Here is a 22,153-nt window from a genome sequence, read left to right on the forward strand (position 1 = left end):
CAACAACTGTTGCTCGATTTCAGCTAACTTTAGGATGCCTGAGCACTGTTGATCAGCTTCACATCTTTCTTACCTCTCTTTGGTACATACAAACAAATGCCATTAAGTTGCTTGTCTCTGGCCATTTCTGAGAGACAGGGAGAACCCTCTTGGGAAAGATGACACTCCTGCGCCTGAAGGTTAGCAACTCTACCACACCACTGACTTTCTTCTGAAGTGTTGTATTTATTCCTACAAAATTATTCAAAGAGATGTGAAGTTATTGCATTCAGTTTATGAGGAGGAAAAAAAAAAAGCTTACAAGAAGAAATAGGAAGTTTAAGATTAAAAAAAAGGGGGGCACAGACATACTCCATTTGCAGAGGAGGAACTTTAGCTATAAACTATGACCATACTGCCTGTGAGGTATTCTTCTAGTGTGATTTGAACCACATTTAAGGATAAGAGTAGAATCGTTTCCAACCCGATTACATATTTTGGGTCTCAGCTAACAGCTTTATTTGCAAAAATGAAGATGCAAAATTTTTAGTCTCCAAGGAAGGGGAAAAAAAAAAGAAAAAAAAAAAAGAAATCAAACATCAAAAGCATAAAGAATTACAAGCAATGCTCCCATGAAAAATGCTGCTACATCACTACGAGAATATTCACAGACTAAGGCTCTGTGCCCAACTGCAGTCCAGAGGGAAGTTTATAGGCAGTCCTAACACCATAAAAATGGGACTGTAATGAAAACATTGATGGTCTTTACTATAGCAGGGGATCAAAGAACAGGTACTGAGCACTCCTAAACGAAACAACCCCCCATCCCCCGCCAAAACTTTTATCCTCATGTTTGCATTTTGATTATAAGATGAACCAAAAAAAACAGTATTTGTCATCAGCTGGGCAACAAAATCTTTTTCAACCAGATCATTGTGTCGCTCTGGCAGGTTTGTTTCCCCACTTTTTCACCCTAGGGCATCATGTATTTTACTGTTCCAAGTAAAAAGTAATAAAGACAGTTATCTCTGCCAGTATCTTAGCAAGAAGTCTGGAGAATTTCAGTGACGTATGCTGTGTTCTTCTGCCCACTTTTATCTCAGTTTCTTGGATAGGTGGGATCAGTACAGAGTCCACTCAGCAGGTTAGCCCACGGTTACAAAACGGCTTCCTTTGCTCTGGGACAGCGCTGTTCTTTGTTCCTTCAAGATCCCAAAACGCTCATTCAAAGTCATTCCTGTCTGGAAAAATAAGTTTATTTCATTACACACTTGAAAGATGTTAGGCTAATTTAATCAACGTAATGTAGACGGAATAATTCCTTCCTCATTATCATCACATGATTGTAAGTGCATTTCTGACTAAGATTTAATTTGGTTTCACCCTTTCCAGCACCATTTAGAAATCAGAATGGAGTACATACATATCAACTGCTAACACTTCCTGGAATTCATTAAGAACATATGGTACAAAGTCAAGGCTGAAAATGAACTCGAGAGAAATGTAAGTTAAGCTGAAGACAGACTGAAAAGGGGAACTTTCACTTGACTCATTTCCAAGCACGGGTTCTGTGTAGCTTCAACAAATGCAAGTTTCTAACTACTTTAACACAGGTTATTTTCCAGTCCATCCAGTTGAGGCAGTAAACTAGCACCTAGTCCGACATTTCAATTAATTTTTTTTTTAGACTATCAGCAACACACTATTTGTTTATGGAAGAAAAATCCTGACCAATCCTCTGAGCCCATGTTTTCTGCAGAGGGTATTAAGAAGGCTGATTACAAGAACAGTCTGATTTTGTGACTGGAATCTCCAGTGCCTAATTCTGTCCCTGCCGATTTTTTTTTTTCAAGTGAGAACACTAAGATTACCTCTCTTGCACTCACTCATCTGTTTTCAAGAAACTCTTGAAAATTTATTCCTCTCAAACCTTTATACCACTGTATTTGATTTTTTCTTTTTATTTTCTCTTGCTGCATAACAAAAATTGCTCTGATGCAGCTGAAAAGTAACAAAATGCAGATGACAGTGTCCCATGCAAGTTACACAATTGTAGAAAGCTCATCCCTGAATTACACACACTTGCCGATTCAAGCAGCAGGAACATCAGAAGGATTTTACAGATATTCATCATTTTAAATCCCACTCAAAGCACATGGTCATGCAAGACTTAAACCAGAGGGGCAGGAACAGTAAGTGTAGGTATTTGCTTGAAGTTACATAACACGTTAGCGGAAGAACTGGAAAGGGAAACAAGAAGTAGTTACTAGTTCCCTCTTTCTGTCACTAACAGGAGTAAAGTCCCTGGCTCAACAACTTTATCTATTTTGGAACACTCCACAGTTAAGAAAGAATCTGCTTTTACCTGTTTTCCAACACTATTGATATCAAACTGCAAAGGAACTCCTTTGGGAATCTTCTTCTCTTCAGATTGGTCCCTCTTCATCAGAAATGGGGGCACAGGAGTACGAGTTAATCGTAATTTCTGGGAACTTGAAAGACCAATATTAAAACAGATAGAGTGAATATGAGATTTCTAAAGTGAAAACACTTTACTGCTGGCAGAATAACAATTTTGACTGTTTTTACTCTGTGTTGCAAATACAAAAAAGGAAAAAAAGTAGATACAGGTTTCCTTACAGAATAGGCACTACTAATGAAAAACAACTCTGATCTATAATACCATCATGAAACACAACAGTTCCTTCAACTTTAAAATCAAATAGAGCAATGCTTTCTTAAAGAAATTCTAAACAGCTCCTTCCTGATTCACAAAGATGTATTATCATCACCCAGGAATTAGACGGCCATCACTGATACTCAATCAAGCAGGGGAGGAAAACTGCCACAATACAGCCTGATTCAGAACAGGCAGATAAGGTGAAAATCTACCCAGCCCAACACAATTCAACCTTATGCCACGTTAAGTTCCTCAATGGGAGGGTCCTTGTGAGAACCACTCAAAAAAACGACTGATTTTAAAAGCTTTCACAAGAATATACCTGAAATAATATATGCAAAGAAATTGCTAAACGACTCACAAACAGCGATTTCAGTTATGCTAAGAACATTTTAGAACTACTTTTACTACGCACATTGGATTTATGATTGCTCCTGGGTTGTCAATAGATACAGTCAGAATCCCTCCACTTGTGGTAGAAGTTCGCCATCTAGTCGGAAAACACAGAAATTACTTATCCCAATCAAAATTTCAGCAATACTTTTGCATCTTTAAATGTGTGTCCCAAACAGTGGCTAGTAAAGAATGTTTGTCTGTAGTCTTTGTACTGCCCCTATAATCTGCATTTGATAAGGTATGAGAAGCTCCTATTGACTTCTGTATCCTATACCTTACCTAAGACTGTCCAGGTAAGCCCTGGATTGCATGCTGGCAAGATGCACCAACACTGCTGCACTGATTGAAGTATTTGTATATTTTTCAAAAGATTCACTGTTACTTTCCACAGATGCAGCCAAATTGCCCTTTGTAGCACATCAGAAGTGACAGACTGCAAGTTGGTGGCACATGCTGCTTGCTTATCCTGTTATGTCACCAGCAACCAACTGTGAAAGAGCCTAGCTAGCAGATGATATGAGAAGTGTATGGAACAAGCATTGCATATGGCCTGTCTCACATACTTTTAATTACTTCATAGGTTCTATACATATATTAGATAGAATGAAAATTACACAAAGAGCTTAGGGAAGTGCTGACATTAGAATTTTTCTCCTAGTCCATACAGTGTCTTAGTGTCCTAGTCTGTACAATGTCTGCCATTAGTGGTAGTGACTAGTCTATCTAGCTAGCACCTTCTCCTTCATTCTTGAGCATCTTTTGCTATCAAAAGCATCTTGGTTAACTTAGGCAATACTTTAGGAAACACATGGGGAAAAAAAAAAGAAAAAGGGCAGGAGGGAAGAAAACCGCTGCCATAGAATTCAGACACCTATATTCAAAAATCAATTATCATATCCAGGAACACAAGGTAGATCCAAAACTAAAGCAATACTGTAAACAAGTAACTAAACTGAAGTTTATCAAATAAAATACTTACTGACGTGTTCTTTTTACTGTCTGATTATCTAGATCATCTGCTGGCTGCACTTGGGTCTGAACCTGAAATCACATAAATAGGGACACCAGATCTGAATACCGTTTCAGCTCCCACTGTAGCAGCTGGAAATACAGCAGTTCAAAGAGAGAAGTTTAGAAATGTTTGTACATTCAGCTGTACTTCCAAAGAGACTTTAAAGGTGTCTATCCTATCACTTTCATAAGATACTGGAAGGGAATAACTAAGAACATAGCATGACGTAGAGTAATCCATGATAGCAATTTCAGCAATAAAGAGATGAAGAACAGTGTCCACCTGCAGTGATAGGAGAGAAAACTGGAAATGAAGGGTAGGAATAAATTAAAAAAAAAAAAATCAAAAGTACACATATAGCCCTACATACAGGCAACATTTTAGAGAATCCTAGGAGATGGTCAAAATAGGAGACACTTAAGGATTGCCTCAGAAAACACACGCTTCACCTACATACACCAAAATGTTACCAGGCCAGCAAGAAAAACATGTAGAGTTCCTCATCTAATCAATTATAATATACATAATATAATATAATACTTAATATACCACTGCTATTCAATATACCACCTCCTATTTATTCCATCTTACTCAAAGGCACTAAAAACATTTACTAAAAAACATTTACATGCAGAAAAGGTGAATGTATTACAAATTCTAAACTGTATTTCTGTTCCATCCACTAGAATACGAAGCAAAACTAAAACCATTACCATAACTGAAAAGAACAAGTTTGATTTGCCAGAAAAACATGTGACTAATTTACAAGCCATCTTCTCAGATCTGATATTTGAAATTCTTTAATTAATGGCAGTTGTATTATGCAGGCTGTCTTAGAATCTGTGGCACAACTTTTGTTTAAGGAATTTTATTACCTTCAGGCCCCTTCTAAACAGGAAGGTCGCTTGACGAGTGTCTTTCTGTTGATTCAGTTTGTTTCCAATTCTGGCAAAAGTGGATTGTATGTTATTCCTGTAATGTTTATAAAATAGTTATTATAGGCTCCCGTAAGTAACATTTTAAAAAGACCACTATGAAAGTCAAGAAACTGTCCAACACATCTCTGAGGACATTGCAGTGCTACCTCCTTGAGACTAGAGATTTCAGTTGCAATAACCTTCTCATCTATTAGGACTAAAATATGTTTAGTCACAACTACAATTAATCTGGAAATGGAGAAATCATTTCTGTTACACAGAGATCTAGGACTCCTACGTTTATGTCAGAGAAGAGCAAACTCACCAATTCTGCTTTTTTACCTTCTTCAATATCCACCAGTACTTTAAATACTGCTAATTGCAAAAGTAAAAAAAAAAACTATCAAGACTCAGAGCAGAATTGGGTGTACCAGCCCAATCCATTTAAGTTGTGCTATAGCCTCTAAGAGAAACAGCAGAATGGTTTAACCAGAGTAAGATTAACACCCTTCCCCAAGGAATCAAAGGTGACAGTTAAGCTATTACAGTTCACTTGTCAACACCATTTTCTAGGGAGCCTCTCAGTAGTTAACCCCTAGTCTAGATTATAGACCAAATGAGAACAATGAACAAGTTTCGTTTACAATTTCCTCAGTGAGTCACATAGTGAATATCACAGAAAACAGTTTACTTGCAGTCTAACAGATTAATTCTGTTACAAAGAAAACATGCAATAGCATCCATGAAGCTGAAGATGGCACTAGCTTCCACAAAGGTATTTTGTTTAGAAATTATATCATGGTTACCACTTCCAGGACATAGAACTCTTAAGTTAGCCATTTTCATACAGACTATACTTTTAAAAAAAGGGCAGAATACTATATTTTCATAAATAAATGTACTTCCTGAGTGCTCTGCACAATGATAAATACCTGGCTTTGTATCTGAGATCATGTTTCTGCTATGTTCAGCTTCCAGATTTGTCAAGCATATGAGGTTTTACCTTATTACCAGTACCTGCCATCTCTTCATGGGATCAGTCCAGTCAGAAACAAAACTCACTACAGAAATTGATTAAAAGTTTAGAAAGGAGACTTAGATATTTTACCTTCTGCTTAGTGGGGCAGGTCTCCTGAGGGCTGGTGCTTGTTTTCTCTGCATTTCAGATTGTCTCTGCAGGGTTGTTTTCTTTTTCAAAATTGGGTAATTCCGCTGTGTATTCTTAAACAAAAAAGATATATTGCATATATGTATAAGGTATACACACACAGAAAACAGAATTGAGAACCATATGGCTATAACCCAAATATAACTCTTTTATTGGGTCCTTTTCTATTTTAAGAAAAAGTAGAAATACTTCACAAATTAAGTAATTGCAGACTAAGTCAGATCCACTCCAGTGCAGCACTTCCATCCTGTATAAGACAATTGTGTGTGCTTAAACCCGTTTACTCAAAATCGTGAGAAATTCCAAAGAATGACTTTTGCTGTGTTTTTCTTAATATATTACAAGCAGCTCCAGGAAGCTTAAGAACATCTTTGCTGTTTCAAACTTCTTCAGATTTCATGGCATTGAAACTTAATTTCTTCGGTTTGATTTTTAACCTGCATAAAGAATGTGTTTGTTTTTGCCTACTTATCACATTCTAGTATAGTTCAAAAATGGTCTACACTTCCACAAATTATATACTCTCCTCATTATTGGGCCAAATAAAGCAGAGTTTAGTGGCCACTTCTTCATTGTCCTACATATAACTGACAGTATGATGCGCCACACACCTTTAAAATAACTCTTCACAAATAAACCCCAAAGCAATCCAAATTGTACAATACTTGATTAGATGGAGCAAGCAACAATATACTGGAGGGTGCCAGAGTCAGTCTGTTGAGAGCAGCAAGTATTTTACAAAACTTCCATTTCTGTAAGAGGTGCTTAGCACCTGCATGTCTGCTGCATCATTTGTTGTCGCAAAGCAACGTGAAAGACAACAAAAAAACAAAATCTACTTGTAGAAATAATTACCTGCAAGTACCCCTTTCCAAGGAGATACTCCTGCACTAGGATTTTCATGATTTGCAATCCAATCAAGTGCTCAAAAACCTTCAAGTAGTTTTAAGTATATTCAGGCCTGGTCATTAGACACCCTGCTTGTCATTAGACAAACACAGGCAACACTTGTCATCACTGATTTAACCAAAGATTGTACCAGAAGCCTGTGCATCATTATAGAATCAGTGTATTAGAAAAATTTTAAGTGGCACTATTAAGAAACATGTGTTCCATACTTGTAATCCACCTGTACTTTTAGCAAAGTCAGGGTTACCCCTGATGTAACCAACCATTACAATTTCACTAATTACCTTCTCACTAAGCGGCTGTCTGTTCAGAGGACTAATTCCTTTGCGCGAACCCATTGCCTTCTTGGCTGCCAAGCCAGTTATAACTCCGTAAGAACGTTTCTTCCCTGCTACCTTCTTTCTGCGTCCCAAACGATTTTTCCCATAACCTGCAAAAAGCATGAGGAGTGCAACAACATTTATTGAAGGAAAAAGGTTATTGCTAAGATGGTCTGCAGACAAGTCAAGTTATCTGGCTACACACACTGGCTGAAAAAAAACTACCGCTGCATTTGCAAACAATTTGGTCATTTAGTTAATTTAGCAGGGCTAGACCTACAACAATAACCAGCTTTTCCCAAAGATCCCAGTTTTGTTCCACTTTACTATATTAACTTCTGCTGAAAACCTGTAACTATTTGGCATTTGTGTAGAGACAATTTAGAAGCCTTTGTGTGATAGAAAAGCATCAAAAAAATCCAAAATGGCTGCTGATCCAGTGCCTAATAATAATAAAATTATCCAGCTCCCCAACCATCCAGCACACTTCAAATTACCAGCTTGATAAAAACGAAAACAAACAAACAAACCACCACCCAACGAGCTTCCAAGTTTGTTTGTTTAGATCAGCAGTTCCCAAGACTTCTCAGTCAGTCCCAAGGCAGTCAGTCAGGCAGAAATTCAAGAAGTGTAAGTAAAAATCACAGGTGTATTTAGAATTTTATATCTGCATCTCAAATTGCTCCTGACAGTCTAAATACTAGACTATATATACTCTAATATTTGCTTCTTTTGGGCCCCTAAAAACAATTGCATTGACGATCACAACTGTAATAGTATATAGTATGATATTGTACGTAATAATCAAATATGTTGATTATATTAGATGTTATCTACCACTTGAAATCACTTACTCTTTCATCTCCACAAATATTCTTATACTTAGGTTGAGAAACCTCAAACATTTTCTTCAACTGTCACTAATTTACAGAAACACACACAAACTAAGAAACACTTCTGTCATCACCTCTGTAAAAAATAAGATTCTTTTGGAGCCTTGAGCTATAGGCTATTCCATCTCTCCCAAAAGCCATTTTTATACAGGACGCTAATGCATTGCATATATAGGATGCTCAACAAGAATGCTGCTAGAACAAATATTAAACAAAAACAAAGATAAAATTAGGATTATTGTGAATTACTGTGATTACTGTGACCAGCACTTTAGTAAGTGTGTACTTTAGTACACACTTTGACACTAAATGAAAAAAAAACCAAAAACAAACAAAAAAACCCTGCATGCCAGATTAAACCATTCATTTAGACTGAAGCTATAAACTTCTTCATTAGACAGTATTTTCCCCCAAATTTTGTCATACAGTGCTGAAAAAAGTAAAAGCAGTCTTTACTTCAGCAAGAGCTAGTAGTACTGCACTAACACCTGAGAATCATTTCAGCATGTGAATCCTCTTTATTGAAAAAGTCAAGAGGTACTCAGGGAATCTACGATAAGTTGTTACAGTGCTACTCTTCCCCTTATGACCCCTTCTCTAGTATTTTTTCCTCTGCTTTTCTACTCCACTGCATAAACATGGAGTTAAGAAACCTGGCATGGCACTTCCTTGCAGCCCAAGGTCTTACCCAGAAAAGCTGACTCAGACATTCTGGACTATCCCTTTGCATATCCCAGAGGCAGCACTACAGTCTGCAGCAAGAGTTATTTTTGAGACGGCTACTAGGAAAATTTTATCTCACAAATACAAATATGGTGGCTGTTTAGCACAATGCTCTGAGGTCTGGCAAGGCCTCCATATTTCCCTATCCATAGGGTTTGACCTCAGCACTCTTTCTTCCTATCTTTGAGGAAGGACAAAGCACCAACACAGTTTCCCAAATTAAAATAAGCTCCCTCATGATCAAACACATCAATGCTGTTCTGACTGAACCAAATACAAAGGCAAATATAAATGGATCACTAAGAACACAATTACAGCCAAAACTGTATATAGCACTATTTGAAAGACACCTGAATTGACTATGTCAATTCAAACATTTTCCATAGGTCACTTTTCAGCTCATAAAGTTATTGTGTAGCCCATACTATGATTAAGATACATACCTTTCTGCTGCTGGATTCCCCACTTGGAGCCTGGTGTCCTGAACTGACGAGTGCCATTCTGAGGAAGTCCCCTTTTCGTTTTGGGAGAATATTGCTTTCGTTCTTCTTTTTTATTCAGCTTGATTATATCATCTGTAAGGGGAAGGGGAAGGAGAAAAAAAAAAAAAAAGAAGTGTTCTGATACTTTGCAGATAAATTCCAGTTCTGTAGAAAAACCAAAACCCTAGCAGCTTGGAGACAGGTGGAACAGACCAGTTAATCTTGCAAAGCTAGCACATACAAGTTAAAGTTCCAGAAATGTTATCTCTATAAAACACCCAGATCACGAGTCTTAAGAGTACATATTTTATAAAATATTGGCCTCAGCAGAAAGATAAGCAGTTATATTCACTCAGAATACTCAAGATGCTTCAAAACTTGTGTCATTTAGTCCAGCATTAAATTTTATGTCTAAATGACTGTTAGTTTGTGTATACTACCTGTAAAGAAAAGGTAGCCCCATCTCACTCCCACTTTCCAAATTCCAGATAAAATGTCAATTCAAGTCTCAGCTCTTTCATCCAAAGGTACTAAAGGAAGACATGCAAGGAGAACTCAGGCAAACAGTTTTCTTCATAAGCTCACTGGGGTCCAGATCATTAGGAAGAAAAGCAAGGAAGACCTCTCTCCCTCAGGGATCTGCAAGCCAAACCAATCATCTTACCTGTCATCCTGGAAAACAATGTGGAACAAATTATTATCAGGTTGAGAACATGTATAAAACAATAAACCGATGGAAAGTAAAAACAAGTTTGTCACAAATTATGTCAAATCAGTTTTATTTCCTTCACTAATCAGGTATGTGGCTCAGGAGATGAGACTAAAGCATGTTGTGGGGTGCTTTATTTGAATTCTAGCTAGCTTATAAAATGAACACAGAAGAAAATGTCAAATTGCATCTAGATCATGGACGCAGAACCGATACAAGCTACCACAGGAATGTGGACATCCCTTTTGACTCAGGGAGAGACTGAGTGAGAGTTACTATATTCAACAGAGTTCAAATGCATGTGGATAGAGTAGAACATTAAAAAAAAAAAAAGGAAAAAAATGTTTGGCATCCCACTGAACTAATGATAGGAGGAAATTAGCTTGCTTTACTGCAGAAGTGATTGTGTATTATTGTGTATTAGGGGGGAAAAAAAAAAGTCTTTAGAGTAAGGAATACATACACAGGTAACTCAGGGTTTGATGTCGACAGACTCTTCTTTACTATGGTGATCATCCCTAGTCCAGGAATTCCCGAGCTATCCTTCGCATACAACAAAGGAAACACAAGACAAAAAGCTTCTCCAACTTTTAGGAGCAAACACATAATTCTGCTTAATGGGTACTTCCACTCCCCTATATACCTGTGATACGAAATGCTATGTTTCAAGGGCATGACCAAATACACAAACAAATAATATTACAGTCTTCATCTTCGGATTCCCAGGCTTGCTCTGTCAACTTTATTGATATCATGACAGATGTGGGATTAAATCTAATCTTTGCTCGCTGCACATCACACAGCATAGGTCATGGTGTTGACTTGAGAACAGCAGGCATGGACGACACTGTTTCCATGCAAGTAATTCTTCAATTAAAGTTGTTGAGGGACACCCACAAGAGCTTCTTAAATAAAGCGTCATCCATTATGCCGCAGAAGTTCTTTGCAATCTAGTATTAGTCAATGTCCAGGAACCTGCTTGTGTCTTGCTCAAAGGAATATGGCCAAAAAAACAACAGTACAAAAGCAGACAGAGCTACTAAGAATCATTGATTCTTAGTCTTGGTAACCTTGGAAACACATTGATTCAGTCTTCTAGATTAAAGTAAAAACATATTTACATACAAACAACAATTCCATATTCAGAAAATCTCTGCACATCATCAGAAAACAAACTGAAAAATCCATTTAATCTGAGCCAAGCCACAAAGGTTGGCTCTATATCAACTGTCTAACTCAAATCACAAATCCTGTTTTTGAGGCAAGCCCCCGGTAATACCCATCTACGAGGCTTTGGTAGCATCATGACAGCTCGGAGCAAACTCCACTCCTTCTGCATAAACCTGGAAGATGCACTCCTGGAAGATTCCGAATGTGCTCCACAGCCTTACGGGGCTCAGTGAAGAAGGCCAGAGCAGGTACCACTGAGATGCAGCTCTACAGATCTTTTAAGAGGCTTCATAAACTTCCCTAACACAAACAACTGCCTGGAGGTTTTATGGGCTTTATTCCATTTTCATATCTTTGCAACTGAATGTATAAAAGAAGTGTGAGCACAGACACTCTCCATTAGAAAGGTTCCACAAGGGAAAGCTGGGAATCATCTTCGACAGATTTTCCTAGGGAACTACCGGATAGAGCCAACATTGTGCGACACGGAGGCTACTTCAGAGGAGCCACACGGGAGAGCTGCCGCTCCCCGCTCAGAGACCGGGAGAGGAGAGGGCGGCGGAGGGCGCCCTGCCCGCCCCTGCGCCAGGCCGGCCTCGCAGGCTCCCTGGGACCCGTTCCCGGCGGAACAAAGGGACCCACGGCCGAACCGAGCCGGGCCGGGCCGGCTCCTCGCGGCACCCCCGCCGCGCTCCGGCCATGGTAGGGCCCTGATCCCCCCGCTCCACTTGGCAAGGTCCGCTCCCCCTACAGCCCCCGCGTTGGTTCCGCCCGGCCGGTTCGTTCCGGAGCGCGCTCCTCCCCCACCAGGCGCCGGCATTTGGTTCAGCCCGTGCCGCTGACCCCCCGCCGCGGGGCACCGGGCCCGGCTCTCCGTACCGAGCGACATGTCGATCTTCTCCAGGCTGTCGCTGCTGCCGTTCCGCGCAGTCGAGGAGCCTGAGAGCGGCTTCGCAGCCCCGAACGCGCTCATGACTGCCCGCACCACAGCCGCCGCCTCGGCCAACCGCGAGCGCGTCGCGCGCATGCGCAGGGTGCGGCGGCGCATGCGCGGCAACCTCCGCCCACCCCGAGCACGGGCAGCGCTCGGGCGTGCCCTCCGCGGTGCCTCCCGCGCATGCGCAGGAACCGCGGCCCAGCCGCGGAACAGGGCGCCTGCGCAGAACTGCCGCCCCCTGTAGGCCGGGAGAGGGCGCCATGATCCTGGTGGGGAGGGTAGCGGGCCTCTCCACAAAATAGGAACAGCTTGAATGAGAAAACTAATGAGGCCCTTTATTTTTTTCTTTATATTCGCATTTTCGGGGGCTGTGTGCGCTGCTGATCGGCCAGCAGCACACAAGTGCTAGGACGTGAGCTGGATGCTGCTAGACAGGTGGTATCCAGGCTGGGATCTCTCATCTTCATCCAGTGGGACTTCTTTCCTCCATCCAGCTACTCCTTATTAAACGTAAGCGATTGTTAATTATCACTGAAATCTCTACATCTTGCTCAGGTTTGGTTGAAATTGGTCAATGTGTTCAAAAGATATTAAGGGAAGAAACAGACAGGCCCAGTGTAAAACAAGTGTCCTTGGAGAATCAGAGGAAGGGCTGAGGCTTTCTGGTCTCTGATGCGTACTGCAGAACAGATCAGTAACAAGGCTTTGCACTTTTACACTTCTTATGCATCTCTCACCTTTTAAAATAAGGCAAATAAAGTCATTCTGGATGTTTATCTTGCTGTTTTCAACTGGATAAAGGAGAATGATTCAATTAATGACTTAGGACGTCTTCAATTTGTGATAAATTTTTTCTTGTCCAAGCAGCAGGAGCCTGTGAGGAGTGCAGGAGGCCACGAGTTCTGACCTCACTTTCTTCTCCATATTCACGATGTACAGCTTCATTTCAAGACTTGGAGTCAGAGATTTGAAATGTGTTTTTCTCCAGACATTCATATGAGTGGGACTTGAGTTTTTCAAAGGTTCCATTTCTAAAGGGAAGATACTACTACAGAGTTAGCAATAAATACCAGTATTAGCGGTATTAAAATCAAATATCATGTTTTTTGTAAAATTTTAAACCGCTTATCTGTGGTGCTATGGGGTGTAGCTCCATCTGATGACTGTGTCACTCTGATAAACAAATGCTTTGTTTAACCAGCCACAAATATGCTAGCTGTAAAGGTGACAGATGCCACCTGTCCTTGTGACAGGTGGAAGACGGACAAAATGCAGATTGTAGCACATCAGCTGGTGGCATTTATTATCAAAACAGGGTATCAGCAGTCCGCTATTCAGCACAATGGAAAATCGAGGAAAGGTTCTGTTACTGAAGAGCATTTGTTTCTTCAGAGCCTCAAATGGCCAAATTAATTTAGGGACCATGTAGCAGTTGGCAGCTTTTGTACTGCTGTCTAGCTGTCAGGAATATGGCAGCTTCTAGCCAAGTGACACTGGCTCCATGTGGCACTGAATTACAAATGTCTTGTACTTTAGTTATATACAAAACTTTGTTCTGTTGTAGACTGTATTTTGGTCTTCCCGCATCCTGTTCCAACTCTCAGGGTCTTTGAGAATAGCAGCATGTTTATTCTCTTATTAGTAGAGTCTTGTGTGTCAACACATTGGTATGTTTGAATAATTTTGTGTCTCTCTCGTACTCAGTTCAGTCTGCAGGACTAACACTGTTTTCACTTACTGAAATGCTATGCAGTCCTTCCAAGTTTGTGTCCCACCAAAGGGAGACACTATGTCTGAAGCTACCCCAGGCTGTAGTATGTGTTGGAGCCGACTCTTCCCCATCTCTTCTTGAGCACTTGTTGCCCCCTCAGAACTGAGACGCCAGGGTCTGGCTGTCCAGAAATCCCTCTCAATATGGTACATTGTGGAGGAGTTATGCAGTAGGTGTTAGCTGTTAAACATCATGGTTGAAATTCCCTAGAGGAGCTGTTAAAATTACCAAGAAGAAACCACACCCAAAGAATCAGGTACTCTAAGGGCACTCACAGATTAAAAGCCAGAGGGGACCATCTAGTACAGTCTGTATGTCCACAGGCTGTGGAATATCCCACCTGAATTGATCCTGGAAATACATGAGTTGTTAGCATCTTCCGAGGAGGCTTTTGCTTTTTTTTTTTTTCCTCCAAGATACAGCCTTTCTTAGAAATAGGACCTTATTACTACCATGGGATTCTCCAGCATCCACCAGTGTCTGCCAGTTCTGCCTTCTCCAAGAGGTACTTTTTGGACGGAAAGAAATGACACTGGGTTAATGCCTGACTTGATGTCACCCAAAATTCCCCAAGCAGGAATTTGTTCTGCAAGGCTCTGGATTCCACTAATGTTTAGCATAAAGATCTGCTCTCATATTTTGAAATTTGTTGTCCTCTCTTGCACTCCTTAAATTTGCCTCTGCAGAATAAATTGGGAGAACCTCCTCCTTTTTAGTCCCCATTCAATCCTATAAGCCAGTCGATGTATGCATGTATATAGTTGGTGTCTTTGCAAACGTATTGCAGTCAGGACCGTGTATTTATCATTAAAAGTTACCGGAATTTTCCACTGTGTACACGCTACAGAAACCTCAGCTCTCTGGGACAGCCCTGGCACATCAAATGGCTGTGGAGACACATTTGGGTTTCTCCACCCACAGCCGCCTGTCACGGAGCGTTCTCAGCCTGATGTCAGCAGTGTCACTTTTTCCAGTTTCATTTCTTTGATTTTCTAAGTGGAAAGTCCGCAGGATTCCGGCATCTTTTCCACAGTTCTTTGCAGTGGGTGGCAGAGCAGAAAACCGCTTCCCGCCTGTGCCGCGAGGCGCTGCGGCGTGGTACTGCTCAGGACTCCTGACGCGGGGCTCGGCCGGCAGGTATCTCGCTCAGCGGGTATCTGAGCTCAGCGGCCGCCCCGCATCCAGCCCGCCCTTCGCACGGGTGGCGGCTCCCGCCCGCCATTCCGGCCGCCTCCTCCCGCACCCGCCGCGCGCGGGGCACGCCGGGACATGGAGTCCCGGGCTGCGCGGAGCGCCCGGCAGCCGCCGCCGCGCGCGGGGCACGCCGGGAGCTGTAGTTCGCGGAGGCCGTGGGCGGTGCCGGCCCCACGTGACGGCGGCGGTGACGGAGAGGGCGGTGGTGGCGGCGGGGCCGCGCGGCCGGGATGGAGGTCGGGCCCCGCGCGGGGCAGGCGGAGAGCAGGTGGGGCCCGGCACGGCCGTGACACGCCGGTGTGTGCGGGGGTTGGGGGACGTGACAGCCACACGCGAGTGTGCAGGGGAAGAGGCACAGCAGAGCGTGCGTGGGGTGTGCGACACACCGGGGTGTGCGTGTGCAGGGGGTGCGTGACACTGTGTGCGTGTGCCGGGGGGCAGGGCACACCGGTGCCATCCCATGGGAGGGGTGAGCGGATGGCATCCTGAGCGGTGTCAGGGCCACCACACGCTGCGTGTTGCCCGTGTGTTTTTATGGCCACACGTGTAGGGAAGGCGTGACACGCTCGTGGGTGTGTAGGGGAGGCATGACGTGCTGTGCAGCTGGAAGGAGATGCGTATAGGCGGTGTGTGTGTTCACAGGGGGTATCAGACATGTATGTGTGTATAAAACTGGTGTGTGCATGTATAGGGGGTATCAGACATGCACTCGTATATAAAATTGCTGTGTGTGTGCACAGGGGCTATCAAAGGTGTGTGTGTATAGGGGGCACACAGCACTAGCGTGTGCATGGGGCCGTAGCACGGAGGGACACGCTGGAGTGAATCTTTCCTGTGCAAAAGGGACCCAGATCGGAGCCTTTGTCGAGACGGTCGGCAGGGTCTGTGCGTGTCAGCTGCCCCTGTGGGTCCCCGTGATCCTCCGGCGCAGGCGGCGCCGCGGCCCTCAGCGCACGGCCGGCCCGGCCCGGCACGGCGCCCTGCACCCCTGGACGTGCACCCAGCGCCGCTCGCCGCGGCGGGGCTGCCCTACGGTGTCACGGAGAGGCGGCTGCCGCGCCGCTCTTTCGCACAGCGTCTGCTTACGTGAGAAACCATCCCACCCGCGCGGCTGGGCTGCGCCTTGGCTCGTCCTTTTGGGATTATGCCTCATTTTCCCCAGGCAGGCAGCTGCGGTTCCTGGTGCGTGCGTTTGCGATAGATCGTGAGCTCATGTTCATTAACGCGAGGCCGTTTGTGTGCGCGTGGCCGGAGGCCTGGGCTCCGGGACACTGACAGGTGAGAATGGCGACGCTGCAGTAGCTTCATTGTGTGATCTTATTTCATGCTCTAGGCATGCTTTTTCTTGCTGTCATTTACTCAAGTAGCAGCAGGTGTTCCTTGGAGATATTTTCATAATAAGTCCTACTTATTTCAGACTTTTTTTTTTTCCTCCATATTTGCAGTCTTTGCTTTGTGCTTGCATCCTGCAAGCAGTGTGGGACAGAGGTTGCTGGAGGCAAATGAGAGCCCTGGCTGGGGAGGAGGGAACTGTTGAAACTCGATAGCAGAGACACTTTCCTTATCTGACAAACTCCAGCTAGCTGGAATGCTTCTGCTAGTAACATATGGTGCTTTTAAAATTCTGCTGCAGGTGTGGAGTACTATTTTTATTTGAATGATTTGAGCTATTCTCCTTCTTTGAGCTGATGTCTCAGACTGCCGGCAGATTCAGCAGGGTAAATGGAATTGGCTGCATTCATTGTTTTTCTTTCTCCTGCACCCTTGCAACCATTGCCCGAGAGGCAGAGCCCAGGGTAGTTCTGCTCTTCCTTGGATTGCTTTGCAACTTGAAAGGTAGGCGAGAAGTGGCTAAAATGGATGCAGATGCAGCGTGGAGCTTGTGTAATCCTTCTGGGAAGGAGGGGGGCACTGTCCCCTCTGGTGCCCGCGCTGTGGTGGCACGTGCCTGTTTGCCTGGTTTCAGTTCTTTCTCTGACATGCTGGGAAGTGTTCTGGTGTGCCCCTGCCACAGCCTTGTCATCCTTTTTGCAAATGTCCTGTGTTTTAATTCCCAGTGAGGTGCTATTTCACTGCAGGTTGTGGATGTGATTGATAGTGATAGGATCAATGCAGTGGGTCCATCTTCCTGCCTAGGATCGTGGGGAATACAGAAGCAAAAGGCATTTTGCTGAAGCCCATCCTTCTGCAAAGGCAGGATAGGAAAATGATGATCTTGTGTCTGCTTTTGCTATCTCTCCTCCTCGGTGACAAGTCTGAAACGCGGGTATAGCCGGGACCTGCCCTGCATGTCACTGCCTGGGCCAGCTGCTTGCAGCAGGATGTCCCTGGGTTGCGGCAGGTCCGCAGTTCACAGGTGCCATTTGCTCAAAGTTTGTCCCATCCGTTGTGTCCATGACCTCTGCATTTGCAAGCCAAGTGAAAACCACAGTCTGGAGCGGTGCGTGGGGCATGTCCTGCGGGAAGCGGGACGGCTGCCGGAGCGCCCTGCGCGCTGCCGGGGCTGCCTGGGCCCTGCTGGCCTGTGTGCACCGGCTCAGTGCAGCCGGGCTCGTGCGGGCTGTGGGGCTCTGGAAACGGGATTTTCGTGCTGGCGTGTCCCAGGGAAGCCTTGTGTGGACTGGCAGAGAGCGGCCCAGGGTACTCTGGTGCCGATCGTCTGCTTGCGCTGCGCTGAAGGGCCCCTTTGCTTTGTGGGCAGCTCCCTGCTGCTCTGGATGAATCGCACAAAATCTCCGTTTCTTCTAATTCCCCTTTCCAGCAGCGCCGAGCCCGTGTGCCGTGCGAGGAGCAGAGCACAGGGACATCCAGTGCACCCTGTGCAATGCAGCCACCTCCCAGTCACCTTTGAAACCTGCGGAGCAACCGGCAGCACAGGGACATCCCTGGGAAACCTCACAGAAGCCCCTCCACAAATGACCCCAGTAACCTCAGCCCAATCTCTTTAATGTGCTAAGAAGGATCAAGTGGTTCCTGCAGGTAGAGAAGGGTGTTCAAGCAAACACATAGTTGTTAGATTTTTCCTGCCATGTGTATGAGTACATATGTCCTTCATAGGAAAGATAAGCTTACAGTTTTTGATTCCTCACTATATATGTGATTGTATTTTGGGTGTAACTGAGGGGCTATTTTTAAATGAAGACATTCACCTGACTCAGCAGCGTGGCTTCCTGCATCTGCTGTGAGTCACCTTTGCTGACTTGGTCCAAAAGAAATTTGTGCTCATGCTGGCATGGAGGGAGCGGCAAAGCTCTGGGAAAGCAGTAGGATTTTTCTGAGACTTGCGTCATCATCCTCTCAGCAGTGGCATCAAGCAATTTCTAACTCCAAGGTTGGATTCTGCCTGTATTACTGCACTGTAGAAGCTTCAATTATCCCTGGAACAATTCCTGGCAGCGAGCTGATGTGGCTCTAGCTGGAGATAGAGTTTGTAGCGGAAAGCAGGGAGCTCCCAGGCTGGCTGTACAGAGCTGGTGGTTAAAATTGGAGGCTGAGTCAGAGAGCATCTTTACAGAGAGAGAAGTGAGTTTGAGGTCTCACTGATATTTCCATGTTTCAGATTTTATGGGCAGCTCTGAAATAATGATCTGGTCTTTGTTTGTTTGTTTTCCAATAAATGAATCAAGATCTGTTGAAGCTCAGAACTCGATCCTTCTTTGAGGATGGAATTTTCTTTTTTGCTGTGTGAAGGAGTGTACCTTAATCCATCAGATAATAACCGTATTTTGTGCAGGCACACCCAGCACATTGTTTTCTCAAGGAAATAAATACTCTTGCTGGTATCTAGGTTGTGGTGTTGTCAGTGTCTCCTCTGAAGTCAGATCACATCCAGATTCTTGCCTGACCTACATCCCCAGCTAGAACTGAGCTCTTCTGAATGCAACCCTGGAAATTCAGCTGCAATTCAGGTGCAGAGCAGAGTGAACCATCCTTCCTGCCAAGTCGTCTTTCACCCCAGTTCAGCGTTTGGGAAGAGGCACTGGTTACCCTGGCAGCAGCTGCTGTGCACGAATTGCAGAACCAGAGCGGGCGCAGCAGGGAGCTGTGCAAACGCTCTCAGCTCGTCTTGGTGGGGAAAACCAGGCTATGTTAAAACACAAAAGAAGAAGCAGATATGATTCCTGTAGCATTAACTCTGCTCATGCAGCATGACCTGTCCTGGGTCTGCTGCTCCCTTTTCCCTTCCTGGAAGTAGCATGATTTGCTCCAGAGGTTAAAATTTTCCTGGACTTTTTCTGTGATGTGATTTTGCTTGTTCTTCCCTCTTTATCAGGCTGGGTTAAGCTTTTTTTAGAACTGCAAAGAAGAAATCTCTTTATTCGGTAAAAACAACTGGACTTCTCAGTACTGCTGTGAGCACCTGCTGAAGCACCCTAGAAACAGCTGCGTTCTGGGCATCAGCAGAGTCCTGTGCATCCAACTTGTGAATTGCTTTTGAATCCTTTGGGTCAACAAGTTCAGTCCTATGGGATTCTTGCTGTTGATTCAGGGATATAATTTACCTTCCGTAGCTTCTGAATCATCTCAACAGAGATATGCTTTTATTGCACTGATTGTGTCCTGTGTGCATTTGAGGTCAGTGATAGAGGCAATATCTTAACATTTTAGGTTATTTTAAAAGGATTAGTTAGTTGATATTTGTGTGTCAGTGTTAAGAGCGAGCTGTGACTCTAGTCTGCTGGACTGCAATTTTTCACTATCTGTGGAGACCCTCAATTTCTTCTTTAACAAGATAGGTCATTTAGGAAGGTCTCGGGGCCCCACTGTCACCCAGTGTGTACCAGCCATGCGTTACTGTGAGCATCACTTGCTTTTTATAGCATAAAATAACAAGGAGGGAGTTTCCCTGACTCACTGGCTTGTACTATTAACAGTGTGATGGGGCTTTCACTTGCATTACTTACGTCTGAGTGTTAGAAATAGCTTGGGAAGAAGCTGATGAAATGAAACTGTTCACTGATAGCAGATGCTCTCTGACCAGGGGCCCCAGCTCCTGCTTTGTGCAGCCACGGCACGAGTGGAAAAAAGCCTCAGGATGTTGCCTTTGGTGAGAGGAATTACCAGACCCTGTGCTTGTTGCTCGTCAGTTTAAACATCAGACTTTCATTCTAAGAGGTCACCTCGAATGCTTTTGTTAAAAAAAGAAAAAAAAATGCAGAAGCACATTTTTGGGGGCATTTACACACCCAAACATACCTTGTGACATTCCTGTTGCTTCTGAAAGAGTTGCTCCTATCTGAATACATCTTTCTGACAGCTGGTATTTCTCCTGCTACACTGTCAGACAGCTTCAGTGGGAAGGTCCAGACCTGAATCCTCCAAGGTTTCCTTCCCCAGAGTTGCTGTTGCATAGGCAAATCACTCTACCTTTCAGTACTGTCACTCCCTCTTTATGGTGTTAAGGTAATTAATTTTTTGCTGTACACAGGGCAGCAGAGGGAGATGATGATAAGTGCTGTGCAAGTTCTTGACTACACCTGCCATTTGCAGGTTGTTAATCTCTGTCAAGAATGTAATTGGCTTTTTGTAAGAACGGCTGCTTTTATCTGCAGCAGCTCAGGGGACAGAGAGCAGCCCCATGGCTGTCCATGTGCCTGTGTTCTATGTTGTCTGGGGACAGCGTGTCTTGTCCCCAGATCCTTGAATTGGCTAGCTAAAATGCTTGCTTGCCCATGACCCGTTCGCAGACTTCCCCTATGGGGAATGGAGCATTCTTCATGCTGAAAGTGCTCAAGTGCTTGATGTGTAGCAGATTGCCCCGCAGTGGATGTAGCCTGGGCTGTTCGTGTATCTGCTGGTGCACTGTGTGTTGGTGTGTGTGTTGCCCTGTGGCTGCTGTGCATCTCAGCTGAAGTGCTCCTACTTTTAATAGTTTCTAATAGAGTGTGTGAGTAAAGCAGGCAAGATGCTGGTGGGAAAAGAGGCCCTCAATCTTTGCTGGCCAATACTAAACAAAGAGTGAGTTGCAAACACCTTCATTCTATGCGCAGTCGCCTGAGACCATGTTGGCAGCAGGTACCAGCCAGTGCTCCTGGTCCACTGGCTATGGGAGGAAGACTACAGGGCTAGAACAGAGGGAGGTGTAAGGCTTCCTGCCTTAGCCTTGCTGTCCTCTGGGTTATCAAAGGTTTCTGTCTGACCAAAGACATCCTGGAGAGGACATGTTACCACTGTCCTGCTCTGCAGCTGCTGTTCAGCCATCTGATGCTCATTAGGGAACTTGCCATTTTCCTCTGCAGGAAAGAGCACTGGAAACTGCTAGGAAACCTGAAGACCACGGTGGAAGGACTGGTGTCCACCAGCAACCCAAATGTCTGGTCTAAGTATGGCGGCTTGGAACGGCTCTGCAGAGACATGCACAGCATCCTCTACCATGGGCTCATCCACGACAAGGTAGGTCTCTGTCCTGCCAACGCTGCTGTCTGTCTGAGCAGCTTTGGTGTCAGTCCCTGAGTGGCTCAGGTGGACGTATCTCCTTGCAGATTTTTTTTTTTTATGCCTATAGTATAGATTGAGTACAATGCTTCTATCAGTGTGGGAAAAAATTAGAGCAGGAAATGAGCTTGCCTTGCAAGCACTGCAGTTTTAGGAAGGACCTGTGTATGTGTTTTTTCAGTCACAAATACTTCAACATATTTTTTCCAAGTACCTGTGTCCTCTGTGGTGAGAGACCTGCCCCTGTCTTCCTTCTTACTGCTGCAGCCTGCAGCAAAATGATAAAGCTGAATTCACAGTGAGTCAGCCTCATATCATGAGTACTTGGACAACTCCCCAGTGAGGTCTGGCAAGAGAATCCTCATATCTTTACTGTTTCTGATTAGCCTTGTTAATAATTGTGGCCGACAGCCCAGTCTACAGTCAGCATCAATGGGATGTCTTTCCATGCTCTCGTC

The 22,153-nt window shown here is 44.1% G+C and overlaps 2 protein-coding genes across 4 annotated transcripts in view; one reads left to right on the forward strand and one right to left on the reverse strand.

Moving 5' to 3' along the window:
• Positions 1-1,027: 1,027 nt before the first annotated feature.
• Positions 1,028-12,368, reverse strand: FYTTD1 (forty-two-three domain containing 1). Its single transcript, XM_088525519.1, has 9 exons — positions 12,238-12,368; positions 9,441-9,572; positions 7,346-7,491; positions 6,093-6,205; positions 4,943-5,039; positions 4,035-4,096; positions 3,075-3,149; positions 2,345-2,471; positions 1,028-1,220 (listed from the first exon to the last, which is right to left on the reverse strand). Exons 1-9 carry the CDS (start codon positions 12,329-12,331, stop codon positions 1,125-1,127), a joined length of 942 nt encoding a protein of 313 aa, XP_088381645.1. The 5' UTR covers positions 12,332-12,368; the 3' UTR covers positions 1,028-1,124.
• Positions 12,369-15,464: 3,096 nt separating this feature from the next.
• Positions 15,465-22,153, forward strand: part of RUBCN (rubicon autophagy regulator) — a 28,388-nt gene continuing 21,699 nt past the window's right edge. For all 3 annotated transcript variants that reach the window (XM_088525490.1, XM_088525491.1, XM_088525492.1), the window contains exons 1-2: positions 15,465-15,528; positions 21,500-21,653. In XM_088525490.1, coding sequence (XP_088381616.1) covers positions 15,491-15,528; positions 21,500-21,653 — 192 coding nt within the window. In that variant the 5' untranslated portion in view covers positions 15,465-15,490. The remainder of the gene's footprint in view (positions 15,529-21,499; positions 21,654-22,153) is intronic.

This window comes from Tinamus guttatus, unplaced genomic scaffold, assembly GCF_059628265.1.
Source record: "Tinamus guttatus ecotype Peru unplaced genomic scaffold, ASM5962826v1 Tinamus_guttatus_pri_ptg000227l, whole genome shotgun sequence".
Lineage (NCBI taxonomy): Eukaryota > Metazoa > Chordata > Aves > Tinamiformes > Tinamidae > Tinamus > Tinamus guttatus.

Excerpts from the sequence above, each read along its gene's own strand:
- FYTTD1 (XM_088525519.1), bottom strand. The coding sequence starts at position 12,331 with ATGAGCGCGTTCGGGGCTGCGAAGCCGCTCTCAGGCTCCTCGACTGCG. Across the intron at positions 6,206-7,345 it reads GACAGCCGCTTAGTGAGAAG|AATACACAGCGGAATTACCC; the intron begins GTAATTAGTGAA and ends TTTTTGTTTAAG. Across the intron at positions 1,221-2,344 it reads TCAATAGTGTTGGAAAACAG|ACAGGAATGACTTTGAATGA; the intron begins GTAAAAGCAGAT and ends TTATTTTTCCAG.